The sequence below is a fragment of the Mastigoproctus giganteus genome, chromosome 6 (assembly GCF_048544385.1).
Source record: "Mastigoproctus giganteus isolate SK-2022 chromosome 6, ASM4854438v1, whole genome shotgun sequence".
Classification (NCBI taxonomy): Eukaryota; Metazoa; Arthropoda; class Arachnida; order Uropygi; family Thelyphonidae; genus Mastigoproctus; species Mastigoproctus giganteus.
This window is the reverse complement of record NC_143580.1, coordinates 146807576-146827325: the sequence shown is the minus strand read 5'-3', so window position 1 is coordinate 146827325 and position 19750 is coordinate 146807576. Positions and strand designations below refer to the sequence as shown.

Here is a 19750-nt window from a genome sequence, read left to right as displayed (position 1 = left end):
TCCACTTTACTCCCAGTTATTTCAAGATTCTGTAGCTTACTACTAGAGTTGAATACACCTCTGGTTGATATCCCTCTGGCATTCCCCTCGCTGAATAACTCCTCATGTGTGAATGTCGATGCAAAATATTCATTTAGTTTGTTAGCTTCCTGAGCAGGATCATCAACAGTTGACCCATCAATATCAAGTGGACCAATCTGATTCATCCCCTTCCTTCTAGAGTTTACACAAGTAAAGAACTCTTTGCTGTTTTTCTTTGCATCCCTTGCCCAGGATTTCTCGTAATCTGCCTTCGCCTGCCTAACCTCCTTTGTAACTTGGTTGCATATCAACTTGTATCTATCATAGGCTTCTGTGTCATGTGTTAATTTGTAAGTATCCCATGCATTTTTCTTCTCTGCCATATGCCTCATTAGTTCATCTGACATCCATTTTGGCCTAAACCTTGAACAATATTTCTTAGTTGGTATGTAAAGCCTAGTAGCTTCCAAGATAAGCTCTTTGAATGCTTCCCATTTTGAATTTGCTGTTGGTAACATCATCAGTTGGTCCCACTGTATAGAATTTAAATACTGTCTCAGTCCATCGTAGTCACCTTTACGGAAGCAATAACCCTTCCCTTTACCCCTAATGGTAGTTAGGGGTAAAGGGAAGGGTTATTGCTCTGCAAACATCAAGCAAATAGTGCATTTTATAAGGCTGTGAGTCAGAGGACAACTGCCCCCCTTCAGTTCTGCTCTGAGCCATAGAACTTCCATTAGCTTGAGCCTTTTGCTTTGCTGCTCTGGTCTGAGTCATGATTCTATTAATTAATTAATTAATTATAATTATGTTATGTTATTAATTATGTTAAATATAATTAATTATATTACGTTTGTAATCTAAGTCGTTATATGTATTTATTTAAAAGTACAATTTAACTGCTAAAGAAGTTCAACTAAAGCTATCTAGTACGGTATATAACTATCGTATCACAAAGGCGGGAAAGTTACGACGGTGAATCTACGGACACTTAACCTTACCGATACTTTTATGCAATTACAAGGCCGAGTAAAGAATAAATACACCAAATTAATCAGAAAATCACAAAATAATGTTATATTACTAAATTTAAATCAAAAGTTTTAGAAAAACAATAATTTCAAATCAATAAATAAGAAAAATCCACTTAGCGGCTTTGGATTTCACCACTTAGCGGATTTCATTAGTTGTTAATCCATTTGGACTCTTCCATGTCCACTTTCTGTTCACCCTTTTCTTGAAAAAAAGTGTTCATTACTGACAATCCTTGAGATTCTGTAAATTCCACAAGTCTTTCACCAATTCCAAAATTTCCAATAGTTCCCCTTTCTGAGCTGTTTTGTCTTTTTCTAACCTGAGCATTGAAGTCTCCCATAATAATAGTGTAGTGGGTTTTCTGCTAATCTAGAAGACTCTCAATTTCGTTGTACATTTCTTCAACCTCTTCATCATCATGGCTCGATGTTGGTGCATAAATCATTATAACCTTTAGCTTGTAACTCTTAGAAATCTTGAGTATTAGTCTTGGCACTCTTGGTGATGTGCTTTTGAATTCCAAAATGTTGTTTTTTATATCTTTATGGACCAGAAACCCAACTCCACCTTCACTCCTTTCACTGTTTCCATTGGTGTACAGCAGATTTCCACATGATAAACTTATAAGTGATTCATTTCTTCTTCTTGTTTCAGCTCAACTGATGATATCCCAATTCACATTTTCTAGTTCCTTTTCCAGCTCTAATATCCTGTCTTCGCCGATGAGCGATCTTACATCGTAACAGGCCAAGTTCAGTTTCCGTGCATGGCAGCCTGGTCGTACCCAGAGGTTCTTAGCACCCTCTGCCGTAAGAGGGGTAGTATGTTATTTAATTTATGTTATTTTTATTTTTGTTATGTATGTTATTTTTCAGCAATTGTTATTTTATGTATAAAATAAATGTATGTTATTTTTCAGCAAAAAAAAACAAAAACAAAATCATAATAGCCTACGTGGTTGATGACAAATCATTCTAAAAGAATGAAATTTAAAAAATTTCATGAAAGCATCTACTGGGAGTCCAGTTAGATGAGAACAGACAGATACAAAAACTATCATGTAATGATTGACAGGAAGGCCAAGTGGTAGGTTGAGGTGAGAAGCAAATGTCACTCAGTAGGCATTACTAAAAATCGACTATTGAAGCATTCTATGTATTAACATTGCCACTGCAGCACGTTAAGGGTTTGCCTGCAGTAAATTTCATTTTCTCCTTAGCCAACATCAATTTACATATCTACCCTGTTTATTGCAAAGTTTATGACCACTTTTAAGAAACCCATTTGGATTTATAACTGCAACACAAATGAAACAAAGACCCTCCTACGGGAGTCAATGGCCACAAGTGTTCACTAAAAGGATGGTTAATTCCAGATGCTAATGAGCAATTTCGGAGAGAAGGAAGTTGTATTATATTATATGAGTGGCTGCTTAGCAGTAAATGCTTGAAAAATCTTTAAAAATGCTTTTGCTAATTTTTTTTAAAAATTCATTATAGAGAGACTAACACTTCACTATATGGGGTTAATTTTACATGCAATTTGCAAAAAAATCCTTAATATAGAGAAATTTGTAAAATAGAAGTTTGCAATAGAGAAGTTCCACTGCACGCGTGCGTGTGTGTTTGTGTGTGTACTTAGGGGTTTGCAAACTTTTTTTTGATTTCTGAAGGGGTCCGTAGATCTCAGTAGTTTGGGAGCTGCTGTTCTAGATCATTCTGTGAAAGTGATATTTTGTACTCGAAATAGAAGCTATGATCAATTCTGTCAAACAGAAAGTGAACTCACTGTTTGTGAGGATGTTGATGGTCTAATGGCAGCATTGAACATGAGGCATGTTCCCAAAGAATGGTGACTATTTATAGATGCTTCTAAGGTTAGCCTTAAGGCTGTGTTATTACACAATGTAAATATACTGCCTTCAATACCTCTTGTGTATACCATCCACAAAAAGAAACATGCAAATATGGAGAACATCCTCTTAGGTGTATACTATCAGAAGTATGAGTAGAAGGTATGTGGTGATTTGAAGGTAACTGCCATTTTATTAGGACTACAAAAGGGTTACACTAAGTATTGTTGCTTTCTCTGTGAGTGGGATAGTTGTGCGAAGGATATGAGAAGAGGAGTTGACCTCAACAAAAATCATTAACACCTGGAATGCAGAACATAGTATTTGAACCCCTGGTAGATCCAAATAAAGTTTTGCTTCCACCACTCCACATCAAACTGGGACTCATGAAAAATTTTGTGAAGGCTTTGGTGAACGATCCTGCATTCACATATCAGCAAGAGAAATTTCCAAGACTTAGTACAGAGAAGATTAAGGAAGGTGTTTTCATTGGTCCACAAATAAGGCAACATTTCAAAGACAAACAGTTCAAATGTGCCCTTAGCGATAGCAAGAAATTAGAGAGGAAAGCCTTTCAAAATGTTTTGATTTTCTAGGAAACGTTAAAGATGACATGGCAACTACAGGCAGCTTGTGGAAGATCTCATTACTTCTTATGAAAAACTAGGGTGCAACACGTCGTCGAAGATGCATTTCTTGCATTTCGCACCTGGATTCCTTACTGCCAAACTGGTGCCATCAGCAATGAACGTGGTGAATGCTGCCATGTGCTCACCACGATGGAACAAAGATACAAAAGCAAATGGAGTGCCGCCACATTGGCCGATTACTGTTGGATGGTGAAAAGAGATGCTCCTGAAGCTGAATACAAGTGAATGGCGAAAAGGTCATATGTTTGACACAGGTATGTTTGTAGCTACATCTTACTGCCATATAAATAAAAAAAATTCCTATTTTTTGAAAACAAGAGCCAATTTGCCATTTTAAGCACTATTTCCATGTTTAGCACCCCAAAATCTATAAAGTAAACTACAAGATATTTGTTTGGTGTAATTGGATATTTATCTGAATTCTAGCTATTGGGAATATAGAATCAAGTCATTTCTAAGCATCCCCCCCCCCCCCGATTAAAGTTATAAGGAAGATATTGATGATTGTTTTCTTGTTGGAAAACCAGATACGATACAGGAAACATTCCACAGATTGAATAATACTGAAATTTATAATCAAAAATGAGAAAATTCAGAACTTAAGTTTTTTAAGTTTAATATTAATGAAAAAAATAGTAATAAAAGTCTGTCATAAACCCATAAATAAGGATAATTACCTTTTCAGTGTGTTTTTGGACTGGTTTGCCATATGTCACATATTGAAATGTTTCACTGGTCATTGAAAAAAATATTCAAAAAAAGCAGATTTAAATTTAGCATTCATTAGTTCTAAGAAAATTTTTAGATACTTAAAGAGTATGGCAGAAACAGCTAAGAAGAGCAATTTTAAATAAGAAACTAATGTAACTGCATATGTATCGGTAGTATCCAACATCTTTATACACTTGATTGCAAAAACATAAGAACTCATAAAATGTAGCATATAATAAAAAATTTAGTAATCCACCTGAACAAGGTTCCAAATTAGTTTCACATTACTTAGAAACAGGTCATCTTCGTATATTCGATAACATATTAATATTGGATAGACAGCCAATGATGTTTAAATTGAAAACCAATTAAACTTTTGCAATTAGGTCAACAAATAGTTATATTAATAGGTCATAGACCAGTAAATTATCAGAAGAGTAAGTTTAGTAAATAGAGTAAAATTAAATATGCTCCCTCTCCTCCCCTAATATTAAATGAACTACATTTGTTTATTTCTGAATGAAAAACTTTTTTCATTTCTTAATTTTTACTAATTTCCTGCCCCTAACCTATTATTTTATATGAGGGAGGTCCTCATACATTCCTTTTTCTGTTCATTTTTTACTTTCCATTTCTCCTCCTCACGCCTATGAAATAATGCAAATGGAACTTCCCATGGGAATAAATTAAACTGTAAAATGTCACTGCTTGCCCTTTGAAAATGGCATTTCAAAAAACTGCCATTGTGTTTTGGGTCAGCTTACATCTGCTTTCTTGTAAGAAAATCAGCAGATGTAAGCTTAGCAGTTTGCAAAGAAAGTTTTATGCTAACTTTCTTTCTTCCTTTCTTAAAAGATGACTTCTTTGATAATCGGAGGTTGGAGGATTAACATCTCATATTCCTGGTTGAAGATCATCATACATTTTAATCCATATTGATAGAAAGTTTTAGGAAAGGATGTCATTATGTAATATAGTTTCAAGTATATTTTTTTCTCACTTTTCTAGTGATTTAAATAAGATTTGTGTAATTTCCCATGGAATGTGGTTTTTTGATTTACCTATTTATTTAAACAATCTATTTATTGTTTAAAACAAGTAAACTAAAACCATAATGTAAGTTGCACTTGTTCTATTCTACGTATGAATCACTCTGCCCATTTCATACCAGGTTTTCTAGGTTTCCAAGACAACAAGAAATTTCCACTTATCTTTGAAGTTGTAGACAACAGAAATTTGGTGGGAGTATAAATGGACAGAAGTGTTTGTTCACTTTGGCAAGAGACCAGAATGCTTGCTTGCTTACCATTTGGACAAGAAGTTTTCCATTTTAGCCTGTTGAAAATAGAGTTTAGAATAATTAATAATTGTTTTACAATGTTGTGGACTTTAGTGTAGGAGAAAATGAGGCTGGTTTTTTTTTTATGCAAACCATTTTCAAAATGCTATATACTTATCTTGGGCCTTAGCACATTTTTTCAGTTTAGATGGACAATATTTTAGAGTGGAATATGGAATAAAGGATTTCATCCCTTCAAAAAAAATTTCATCAATATGACCTGAGCAGACACTAGGATCAGAAGACTTAAAACAGTAATCCAATTATAGGAAACAGAAATTTAAATCATGCTGATCATCCTATTTCACATTTTTAATGCAAAAAGACAAAGCTGAGAATAGCCATGAGAGAGGCTCTGCCAGAAAAGACACCATAATACTGAACCATATAATTTGAAGAGTTGTTGGTGAGGAAAAGATCAAGAGTATTTGATCAAGAAAAGATCAAAAAGTTGGAACAAAATTAATTATGAAATGGAAAGCATAATACTTTAGTTTTCAGTTGCTACTGAAAGACAAGAGACGATTGCCCAGACTTTCATTCTTTATCACATTTCCTCAACCAATAAGATTTTGTAACAGAATGTTTTGATAGTTTGGTGTCCACACTAACAGCCCATCATACTGTACCTTTGTAAAAGTGGTTCCCAACTTGAGCAAGATACTGACCATGGCAATCAGAAAACAAGGAACTCTGAGTTCAATCTTGGAGTTGTTAGGGTGACCTGTAAAATATTATTTGCTAGGTCAGATGCAAACGTCTAAGAATATTCGTGGGAAAACTTCACATCTTTACCTATGATTAGCACAACAAAAAGTCATTAACTAATTCCTCTTCTCTATGATGGTAGTCAAACCCAGACCTCTCTACATGGATGAAAAATGGCATAGCTATTGTGCAATGTACAATGGTTGTGTTGCCACAGAGAACTACCACCAAGGTAGCATGCAAGGATCCTATATAATTTTGGCTAGATTCAGTGTCGAGATAATATATTTTCTATATGAAATAAGAATATTATAATAATCTTAACAAATGTACTATAATAATCTTAACACATGTACAAGTTAGTGCATTTGCATCATTTCTGTACATAGCCAACTACATAAGTAGTTATTAATTCATTAAGTATATCTCATATTGTGAATACCTTCACAATGAGTTGTCATGATATTGCACTACCTCAAATAAGTAATGCTTCACCATGGGAGGACTATTATTACTTATTCTCGGTGGATACCATCACCCATACGGCTCCGTTTCAGAGCTCATTGGCTCCTCATCAGTGGATGGGTGGGCAGGTACCCTGGTATTGCAATGATGACAACCCAGTTGTGAAGTATAAATCCACAATATGAGAGATGCCTGATGGTGTTGAGTAATTTAGATCATGGTATAGTTTAGAGCCAAAGTCTCAGGTTACGTAAAACCCACTGATGAGGAGCCAATAAGCTCCAAAACGGTGCCGTATGGGTGATGGTATCCACTGAGATTAAGTAATAATAGTCTTCTCCTATGATGAAGCGTTACTTATTCGAAGTAGTGCAACATCATGGCAACTCGTTGTGAAGGTATTCACAATATGAGATATACTTAATGATGCCAATTTATAGCTACTTATGTAGTTGGCTATATACAGAAATGATGCAAATGCACTAACTTGTGCATTAGTTAAACTATTTACATAACTTGAAGCTTTAGCCCTAAACTATACCATAACCTTAACAAAATAACAGTCTTAGAAGTAAATGAAATGCTGTTACTTGTGACATAATTACACAGATTTTATTTCCTTTTAAATAAAATACTTTTCTGATAGTTTACTTTTTTGATACTTTTAAAAATACTTTTTTGTAAAAAGTATTTTTACAATACTTTTTTGATTATTGTACAAATGTGCAATCAAATCAGGATGGTCCCATAGTTTTGTTAAACAATTTTGGAGAAGCTGGAAAAGAGATGCTTATTTATGATTTTGGCTATGTTATATGAAGAACTAAAAAGTAAACAATTTTCACTTTTTTACTGACAGTTAAGAATGATATAATACAGTAATAGTTTTAAGGAAATAATCAAAACTATTAAAGAAAAATATAGCACAATTTGAATCTCAAGTAATATAATTACCCCATCTTCTGTATTAATCTTCCTCCGTTTCTTTACTTTCTTTGGCATCTGCTTCTCCACATGATGTATGGAGTGATCATCTCCATGTGCATTCTATGAAAGAAAAATGACATAACTGAGAAAAATCATGTAAAATTTTTATATTTTAGGTATAACTTGATCAAAACAAATAATTTGGAAACTACTTGTACATTAGTTAAACTATTTACGTAACCTGAGGCTTTAGCCCTAAACTATACCATAACCTTAACAAAATAAGTCTTAGAAGTAAATGAAATGCTGTTACAAATTTTTAAGTTGATTATAACTATGCATCAAAACAGTAGTCAATCAGCAAGTTACTAGCAGACAAAAAAAAAAAAAAAATTCCTAACATTACATTTGTCTAATGATCACCTTTCTAAACTACTAGTGCAACATTTGAAATTCTGCAGCCCTGAGACCTGGACACTGCTTGTTTTTGGGCAATAAATCTAACCACCATGAAATACCAAAATTATTCAACAAGGAGAGAAAGAGAGGGAGAGACTCAGCAGCTTGGTCGTCTACCTTTTAATAATTTTCCTGTGTTATGAACTTATTTTTATTAACAATATTATTTTATCCCTTGGGACATTGGTAAAAACTAGTAAATGAGAAACTTCGTACTATGAAGTTTTATGCAAAAAGCAATAACCTATAAAATTGCTTCAGTAATATTTCATTAAAAAAAATAAAATAACAGAAAAATAAATAAAAAGAACAAAGTACCAGACAAAAAAATTTTTTTTTTTTTTTTTTTTTACTAACAGCTGAAAATTATGCTAGTCACTTACAAGAATAAAAGAAAAGCTTTTAGATTACACTCTCTCCCCTCCTGTGATCACAAAGAATACCTCCCTCTTTTGGTGGCCACAGGAAAGTGTTCCAATAGTAATATAACACTTTTAAACTGCCATATAATTAATGCAAAAAAAACCAAAAAAAAAAAAAAGAAAAGAAAAAACACCAGAGAGGAAATACAATAATTTAATTTGACATTAATGATATATTTTATTTAGAATGCAGAGTATGATGATTAATCTTTTTGGTATAATGCGGGTATCATACAATTTATCCTGAGAGCCTGAGCAAATACTCATATCTCAGGTTTGCTAAACCATATACCATATATTTTGGCAAATTGCACTCTTCAACAGTGATAAAAATCAGGATTGAAATTATATGTAAGTACCTTGAATATTTTTTTTAATTTACTGATTAATTTGATATGTAAACTAGCTATACAATAAGCAATTAAAAAAGCAAGCATAATGAACACAGTTGCAATAAACACCAGCAAAAACTTGCAACAACTCATAGCCAGCAAGCAAATTTTGTTCCGCAAGTTTATGTCCAATAAACTGTAAATTATACAGCCCAGGGTGGATACCTGCCCTCACTTTAGAAAACAAAGATTTTGCTAATATAATGATTAATAAAAAAAAACTAATATGAATAACAATTTATTTTCAAAAGAAATAAGTGTAAGGAACAGCAACTCTAAGTTGAGTAGCTGTAATTTAGAATGAGCCAAAACAATGTCTACTACTTTCAACAAATTAGTAACGGCTGTGTTCCTTGTCAGCAACAACCAATCAGGGGTAAATACAGAGGATACATCATGAATATCACAGATGTTAATAAATAATGGAACTGATCACATATTACAGCCTTTAATCATAAGTGTTTATATATATTAAAGTTATCATCACGATCATCATATATAAAAAAAAAAAAATAAAATAAAATAGGAATAGAAAAGGAATAGAGCTACAGCTTAATCTGCCAAAGAACAATAACATTGGCCATTAACACAGAAATCTCTTTTAAAAAAAAAAAAAACATGGCTGTCAGAGAACCTGTATAAATTTTGGTGGATGCCTGATCAAAAGAATTTATGGTGTTCAAATTGATTATAACTGTTTCACCTACTTATGGCACTTATGGCTGTTTTTAACTGTTTTAAACAGTTAAAAACAGCCATAAGTGCATATCGCACTCGACTGTACAATTTGCAACTAGGTACATTACCCATGTCTTAGAGAGACGCCTCTGTAGCCAGGTGGGCAGGAGCAGCAGTGCGTAGCACACGCTTCTTGATTAGACTGGGGTTCGAGCCCGAAACCGCCAAATACAGAGGATGCGGAGAGGTCAGGGAATGACCACCGCATATTCCCGGAGCAATATGGCCTTAGTTGCTAATGCTCCTAAAAACCAAATAACAACATGTCTTAGTGCAACTGTACCAATAAGGTGACTATATGCTGATTTGATCCACTTAAGCGTTAAAACTTAAAGGAATATACAGCCACTCCCTGACTTACATAAGGGTTGCATTCCGTGGAACTCTACATAAGTCGGGATTTCTCTAAAGGCTTATGCAGCATTCTTAACTATGAACACTGAATTTGACTGAAGCAAAAAAGAAATGTTTGATGAACATGTAAATAGAATTATTTATTAAATTTTTTTTTTATCTTATGCGTAGGAAAAATTTTAAAAGCATACAAAATTACAAAAGTGTGCAATTACAAAAATTTTACTTTAACGTTGTTGAAACCAGCGCAATGCTTGTACCTATTAAACCACCTGCTGCTTGCCACGAACTTGGCTTGGGGTTTGCCATACTTATCCTTAATATCTTCTTAAATAATTCTTGCTTTTGCTTGAATGGCCATTAGATTCAGGTGCACTTGCTTCTGAATCTGATTTTCCATCCATATTATTAATAGCTTTACCATCTTCGATATAGCACTTGAATGCTGTTTTGTAATCACTGTTAATCTTAAATGCGTTGATCCCTTAACATGTTCTTTTATATGTGCACTGTTCTTTAAAATAGTATTAACTGTTTAAGCAGCAAGACCTAATTTCCGTGCAATAGATCAACTTTGTCCTGCTTCTTACTTCTTAATCATTTTCATTTCTAAATCAATTTTGTTTCATTTCCTAGCACTGCCACCACTTGCACTTTCCGTTAGTCGCTTTCCCTTCATCATTATAATAAGTAAATATGAATGAAGAGAAGATTCTGAGAATTTATGTTTTTTATATGATTGAAGATTTCAGTAATGGGGAAACACATTTCACCATAATAAGTTAAAAACCCACACAATTCTAGTTATCGGTATTATTACAAATGCAATAAGATCGAGTTTACTAGCCATTTATAACAGATTTCACTAACAGAAAAGCCCAATAAACTGGAAAATGCAAATTTTTCTTACTGTTTTACAGTATCATACAATAAACAGAAATATGCTTTAGAAAAATATCATAAAGCGTTCAAAACTGATTCTTATAGAACATATGATAACAATGAAAGTGTAATGCATTCTCCGCTCGACTATGTAGCCCTTCCTCTCAGCCAATAATAGCATTTGTAAGCGTGTTTTGTTTTTACATCTTTTAGTTAAAAGTGATTTTTGTGCTGTGCTTATTTGACAAATTTATATAAAACTAATACAATTTCCATTATAAAAATGACTTTTTAGAGAGTTAAATAGCTTAGTTATATATTGAAAATTTCAACTTCTAAGGTTTAGAAATGAATTACCAAAAAAAAAAAAAAAAACCCCAATGTGTTATTGGGTTTACATTATGATATTTTCACAATATCTCCATTTATTCCTGTGGGATCCAAAATACATTTCCATATACATATATTTTTTTCAGTTTGCACTGGCCAGCAAAAACTTACATAAAGTCGAATTTACGTAAGTCAAGTATTATGTAAGTTGGGGAGTGCTTCTACTAATAGTATCAGTTGTATGGCTTTAAAAATAAATGTGATAAATTATGGATTTGGTGGCCAACAGTATTCATGTTAACAAGACTATATTCATGCATTAAGAATCTGCTGGTAAAAGATCCAGTGATCACAGTGTACTAATGTAGAATTTAATTAAGGACATAGCTATTGACAAGGGGAAAAGGAAAATGATTTTGTAAGGGTGGCTACAGAGGTCTCAGACAATTTTTTAATTGGGTGCAGTGGGACCAACTGATGATGTTACCAACAGCAAATTCTAAATGGGAAATATTCAAGGAAGTAATCAAAGAAGCTACTAGGCTTTTCATATCAATGAAGAAAATGGATGTCAGATGAACTACTGAGATGTGGCAGAGAAGAAAAGTGCATGGGATACATATAAATTAATTCCCTTTATTTTTTACAATGTCGCATATGGTTTGGTCACCAACATTATACTGGTTCTTTAGAGATTAAACGGATACACCGTTTTCAAAATTTTGAATAACTTCAAGTTTTTGTTTTATTGAAAGCACAACTCGTGCATTTGCCCATGATTTTTGCGATTTCTAAACAAAAAAAAAATAAATAAATAAAAATACCGACATCGCTGAAATAAATACCAAACCAAAATTTGTCCTTTTGCAGTGTGACGAAACACAACAATCGACGCGACTTACTAAAACAAACTAAACTAAAGGTAATAGGTACACTAAACTCCCAATGATGACTTATAATGGCGCTTCTTGTCGCTTATTTATGACTTGCAAAACATCTGTTTATACCTATTCTAGTTATTACTTGAATTTTATGATTTCTGGTTGATTTTTTTAATTTGGAGTCTTGAAGCGTCCCAGTAAATCGAGAGTCTGCTGTATTTATTTCATTATAAAAAGATGCACGGTATCCATTGTACTGTATCTTTTTAATTTTGTGGTGATCTATAATTGATGTTTATTTAGTACCTCTACATAAAGAATAAAATTATTATATAAGTATATATAACTTGTATTATGAATTGTAATTTTGTTTATAATTATATTGTTATAATAACTATCATATAACATATTTTTTAAATGTAATATATATACACAGAGAGAATTGGATTATTAAAAGGTCGAAAACCACTGTGTTAGGTATTTCTTTTGGCCTAGGGGTGCCGTGAAAAATTTACTGGGACACTAAGGGCACCGCGGATTAAGAAAGTTTAGGAACCTCTGACCTAGAGAAAAAGATAAACAAAGTCAATCTTTTGTATAATACCACTCAAATAATCTGAATGTATAAAAATATGTTGATTTGGCTGAAGATTTTTTACATGACAAGTCAATCTGGGAGTGCAGAAAATTTGTATCACAAAGAATAATCTGTTTTTTATTCTCTGTTTAATCAATGAAACCATTAATATGCTTCCACGTTTTTATGGAAAATTTTTTTATACAGGTACCCTTGCCAATCACAGTTTCATTTTACCTTTACAGTACTGCTTATGCACAGTTTCTTTTTCACTCCCTACTTTCACCACTCACGGAATGTTGCTTATTTACAAAGAATGCAATTAATTTATATTCAGTAAATCCAATATTCTGATCCTGACATCTGCAAATTTCGATATCGCTCCCTGTATCCCCTCATCAATTCATATAAGAAAATTTGAAACACTGGTCCCAGCAGTGATCACTTAGGGATCTCATGTCTAGCCCTCAACCCTATCTGAAGAGTAACTATTAATTCCAACCCTTTTCTGTTCTGCAACCATCCTGTCATCCATCTATGGACCTTACCTACGATGCCAGGATTTTCTAGCTTATTCAGTAACCTCTTGTAAAAGATAGGGTCAAGTGCCTTGCTAAAGTCCAAATATTTTAACAATGTTAAAATTATTTCTTGCAATCAGCTCACAAGTGGCTCTTTCAAAATAGCTGACTAGATTAGTTAAACAAGATTTTCCCTTTACAGAAACAATCTGTTTCCCACAAAATGCCATTTCTATCTATGCCCTGTATTGCATTCTTAGTCAGCACAGCACCTCCATGATTTTCCCTAACACTGAAGTCAGACTGACCGACTGACAAGTAAGTTACCTACTTCAGTTTTAGATTGAACTGCTTTATGAATTAGTGAAGCTCTCATAATCTTAATGGTTCAATACACTCTCTTGTATTTCCCTCAAAATTCCTTGGTATACAACCCTAAATCCAGTAATTCTGCCTAAAGGCAAGTAATGCACCAATAGGTGCCTTAATTACCTTTAGGCAGTTCAGCTTGCCAGTTTTCTACTGACCACAATGCAGCAGCTTATAAGTTTCTTAATGAAAGAATAGTGAAATCTGGAGCTAAACTCCCTCAGATACCTATTGGAATCCATGCTACATGCATGGGCTCTAATTTAAGCATATAAAGTAAACCACACAACTGCTCTTGGTTTGGTTTTTTTTTTGGCATGCCCAGTTAAGTTTAGTAGCTACTTGATTTCATTGTTGTAAGCTGTTTGTTAAAACCCAAAACCAGTTCGCCAGGACTAAACTAATCCAATTCAAATTAAAAATAATTGATGCTATAATTTCTACAATGTCCACACAGATGAAACACACAGTATCTGTAAACAGAAGCGTTCTCTTTTATTTCCTATTTAAATTTTCAGAAATCTCTTTGCATAAACAGAAAAATTTAGGATCAAGTATGCATGCTGGTACGCCTATTTAAATTATTCATGAGGAAAACAAATAGGTGTTGCCCTCATTAACAAATGCAATATTGCATTTGTTTGACTTTCCTGCATCTATTTTTAAGTGCATCCAAGTTGACATAGATGAACGTTGCACTGTTGAGCCAGTTTGGTGTGACATAAGCACTGGGAAAGCAAAAATGAGAGTAGGAGTGTGTTATAGGCTTAATGACTCTAATGAGTACAATGAACAATTGTACAGAAAAATAGAATGGGCCAGTAAATTAGATTGTATTATAATAGGGGATTTTAACTTCCCAGACATTGAATGAAACTTGTGGGTTGGTCACTAGCACACTAGCAAGACTTTTGTGTATTAATAGGATAATCTTTCTGCAGCAGCATGTTCGAAAGGTAACCAGAGAGGGTAATAATCTTGATCTAATTATCAGCGGTGATTATTCATGCATTAAGAATTTGCAGATAAAGGAATCACTAGGTGACAGTGATCACAGAGTACTGATGTGGGATTTACTTAAAGATGTAACTAACATTAGAGGTAAAGGTAAGGGTTTTTGCTTTCGCAAAGGTGACTACAGTGGTCTCAGACAGTTTTAAATTCAATACAGTAACAGATGTTACCAACAGCATATTCTAAATGGGAAGCATTCAAAGAATTAATAGTAGAAGCTACTAGGCGTTTCATACTGATTATGAAATATTGTTCAAGGTTTAGGCCTAAATGGATGTCAGATGAACTAATGAGACTCACAGAGAAGAAAAATGCATGGGATGTATATAAATTATCAGGCGACACAGAAGCCTATGGCAGAAATAAGCTAGTCTGTAATAGAATCACAAAGGAGATTAGGAAAGCAAAGCCAGATTATGAGAAATCTTTGGCAAAGCATGCTAAGAAAAACAGCAAGAACTTCTTTACTTATATAAACTCTGGAAGAAAGGGGATGAATAAGATTGGTCCACTTGATATCGATGGTTTGATTGTTGATGATCCTGCTCAGACAGCTGACAAACTGAATGAGTACAGTGGTACCTTGGTTTGCGAGCATAATTCATTCCGGAAACGTGGTCATAATCCAAAGCACTCGTATATCAAAGCGAATTTCCCCATAAGAAATAATGGAAACCCAGATGATTTGTTCCAAAACTCAAAAATATTCATATACTGCAAAAATGATTAATACAAAATATATTTTTATATTTTTAATATTTAAATTTAATATACATAAAGCAATCGAATTTATTAATTATTGGGTAGGACGACTTTCACTGTCTCTAACGGAATCACTGCTATCTGTTGACTTTTTCTTTTTGTGCGACTTTAACAAGGAATCTTTCCAATGACAGTTGCTTTTGCCTCCTTTGAGGATTTCACGGAAATCAGATTCATCGCTCGCACTATTACAAAATGAGGAGGCACGCTTGATACACATAAACAAAGCTCCGCGCGTGTAGCAACTGAATAAACAACACTGTGAAGGCAGAGATACACTATTAACACCTCACATTTTACTAAAGCACATTTCTAGGGGTTACTACCATAAAACAATTTCCAGTTGTGTTCCTGCTAGTGGAATCTTTTATAAACTGGTAGTAAACTCGATCTAATTGCATTTGCGATTATACTAGCTGGAATTGTTGGTTTTTACGTTATTATGGTGAAATATGTTTCCCCTTCACTGATATAAAAAACCATAAATACATTTTCAAAATCTTCTCTTCATTCCTATCAGGTTGCGTTCGGTTGGGGTGATTCTGCGTTCGACTGCCATTTCTTGTAAACACAAAGGCGAATTCGGTTCATGTTATATAAGATATCATTCCCGTATTTTTAAATCGTGTATGACCGAATTCGTGTAGTGTATACACGTGTTATACGAGGACTGACTGTACTCGTATTGCAAGACCTCGTTCGTTTATCAAGTTAAAATTTATTTAAAATTTTTGCTCGTCTTGCAAAACACTCGCATACCAAGTTACTCGTAATCCAAGGTACCACTGTATTTTGCATCTACACTCACACATGAGGAATTCTTTAGGGAAGTGAAGAACAGAAGTTTATTAACTTTTAACAGGGAGCTTAATGATTTTGTAATAACTGAGAGCAAAGTGGAGGAGAAAGTGTTGAAGTTAAACAGAGGAAAAGCACCTTGGGTGGATGGGATTTATCCAGTTATATTAAATGAGGCAGCAAAGGAACTAAGCAAACCGTTAGCCATAATTATGAGAGCATCCTTGGACTCGGGGGAAGTCCCCATGGACTGGAGATGTGCAAATCTATCCCCAATTCACAAAGGGCTACACGAGTAATAACAGACCTGTTAGTTTAACTTCTGTTCCGGACAAAATAATGGTCACTGGTTAAAGAGTAATAATTCAGACACAGCATAAAGGGAAAGTCTTGTCTGACAAATTTGAGTGAATACTATGATGTGGTTACAAAGTAACTGAAAAAAAAAAAAATAATAATTTTGATATCATATACTTGGATTTCAGGAAAGCTTTTGATACTGTTGCACATGGAAAGACTACTTTACATGTTGAAGCAGTATGGCATTAGGGGAAAATTGCTACAATGGATAAAACAGTGGTTGAGTGGGAGACGAGAGAGAGTTGTAATCAATGGATGCTGCTCTTCGTGGACTAATGTTATTAGTAGAATCCCCCAGGGTTCGGTGTTGGGCCCTGCTGTTGTTTTATATATTTATCAATGATACTGATGAAGGCATATCAGGCTTAATGTTCAAGTTTGCAGATGATACGAAGGTTGGCTGCATTTTAATGACAGTAATGGCAGTATGCTACTACAACAGGATCTAGAAAAGTTGGGCAGATGGGCTAAGAAGTGGCAACTGAAGTTTCTAACATTGACAAACGCAAAGTACTGCATGTGGGTAGCAGTAACCCAAGAGAAACGTACTAACTGTGTGGTACTACACTTAGGGTGGTAGAAAATGAAAAAGACCTGAGAGTAATTGTGCAGTCAGATATGAAGTTTTTTGAGCAATGCAAACAGGCTGCCAGAGCAGGTCATGGGGTATTGACATAGAGGAATTTTGCTAATAGAAAAAGGAGGTGATTATCCTTTTGTATAAGGCAATGGTCAGGCCACACCTTGATTACTACCTAAAGGTCTGAAGGCCTCATTTTAGGAAGGATGTAGAGTTGCTTGAGTGTACATAGAAGGGCAACAAGTTTTGTGAGGGGAATGAAGGGATCCTATTACCAAGAAAGGCTTAAGTTCTGCAAATCGCAGCAGCTGGAGACTAGGCACCTGTGAGGTGATTTGATTGAGGTGTATAAGGCCTTGAATGGGTTGAGCAAGCTGAATTCTGAAGGGATTCTTCCACTTGCTCAGATTACAAACCTGAGGAGGCATTAATTCAAATTGAGGCCTTATACACCTCAATCAAATCACCGGAAATTAGCCTATAGCCAGCAGATAGTTGATTGCTGGAAAAAACTTCCACCTGTTGTTGTGGAAGTTGATAGTTTAAATAAATTCAAGAAGAAAATGGACAAACCTTTAGATGGAATAGATGTATGAAATTGTTTTATTTATTTATTTATTTTGGCTGATGCTACATAAGCTCATATGCTTGCTTTCTTGCATTGCATGCCTCTACTACTATGTTTCTGCATGCTTACCACACCTAATCTTGTTTACATTGAGCATCAGCTGTAGCTTCATTCACTTGGTATGGCGTCTGTGCGCTGCTTTATCGGGAATAGAGAGAGAGAGAGAGAGAGAGATATGCACACCAGGACTGTTTCTTGATATGAGAAATACAGCTCAAAGATTTATAAGAACTGTTTTGGAAAAACAAAAATTCAAGGAAATTCATCTATTGGAAGCCACAGTGGAAATTGGAAAAAGTAGTGTAAAAATGATTACACGACAACATGCACTTGATAAAAAAGAGGTCTACATTATTTTAATTGTTTTTCGGAAACAATGTTGGTACAGCACATTTTCTGCATGTATATTTGATCTATGAAATTTCAAGAAATGTTTCTATTGATAGTGACGTCATAAACTTCAAAAACTGGCATTAAATTTACCTTGTGTGCAAAAAAAAATAAAATAAAAATAAGCTTGCATTATGAATAATGGATTATTTTTTGAAATTTGTATTGTTATAAAATCTTTTTTTTATATTTGACCATTGTATAATTGATGCCTTGTTCCCGTATACTAGAAGCAAAGTGTGCAGGATCTGAATTTAAAATTTGGTGCATTAATAGAAGAGATTGTGTTGCTTAGAAAGCATGTTGATGCCCTGGAGAAGAATAAAAATGGGACTCTTAATTGATTCAGTTCTCAGAAATAAATCATGAAGAGTTCATTTTGGCTCCTCCAACTGTAAGAGAAACTGAGAATACATTCTGAAATTAAGATAGGTGAAATAGAATAAGAATATGTCTGCCTGGTGTAAACACTCAACAATTTAGCTAATCAGTTGTTAGCTCTCAAGGGAACTAATGGGATTTAGGTTATAAATGTGGGTATTGTGGGTATTAAATGTAAAGGAACTGAGGTCTTGAATGAAAGAATACATAGTTATTTTGCCCTCCCACACAAAAAAATGTACGACAGGGCAGAATGTAATCCTGTTGCAATCATTTTGACCTTGCCATGATGGAATAATTTTATGATATAAACTTTTCCAATTAACTCAAGGCTTGAAGGACTCAGCATGATTTTTTGGGATGGGTTTTTTTTTTTGGTGTATGGGCAACTAGTTAGCAGAAAGAAATCATTTTTCCGAGATGGCACACATTTAAGCAGAAGAGTTGCCAAGGTCGGTGCAATTTTGTCAGTTTGGCGTGACACAAGTACTGAGAAAATAAAAATGAGAGTAGAAGTGAATAGGTCTAATGACTGTGATGAGTACAACAATCAACCTATACAGAGAAATAGAGTGGGCCAGTAAATCTGAAAGTCTTAGAATTGGGGGATTTTAACTTTCTAGATATTGAATGGAAATTGTGGATTGGTCATCAAACACCAGCAGGACTTTGGTGGATTTATTGAATGACTGTTTTCAATAGGAACATGTTAGAGAGGCAATGAGAGCAAGAGAGAGCAATATTTTTGAGAATATGATTATCAGCAGAAATTCTTCATGAATCAAGAATCTGCAGATAAAACAATACTAGGTGGCAGTGATCACAGAGGATTGATGCAGAATTTATTTAAAGATGTAACTATCATCAAGGGAGAAGGGAAAAGCTTTTATTTTCAGAGAGGAGACTACAGTGACCTCAGACAGTTTTTAAATTCTATACAGTGAGGCCAACTAATGACATTAGTTGGCCTCACAACAAATTCTAAATGGAAAGCATTCAGGGAAATAATCACAGAAATTACTGAGCTTTAGCATTAGTAGGGCATATGATGCAAGAATGCAAGCTTATACAGCATCAGCCAAAAAAAAAATAAATAAATAAAAAAAAATAAGCCTTCCCATTTCACCCATCCATTCACTCCAAATGTTTATTTAGTTCTACTTTGAACTTATTTAAATTGCTAACCTCCACTACAACAGATTGA

The 19750-nt window shown here is 34.1% G+C and overlaps 1 protein-coding gene across 1 annotated transcript in view; it reads right to left on the bottom strand.

The window, feature by feature from the left end:
- LOC150084642 (crooked neck-like protein 1) overlaps positions 1-19750 on the bottom strand; it is a 211774-nt gene that overhangs the window by 15448 nt on the left and 176576 nt on the right. Inside the window, 1 exon segment of the mRNA XM_090376310.1 lies at positions 7736-7828. Within this exon segment, the coding sequence (XP_090232436.1) occupies positions 7736-7828 (93 nt within the window).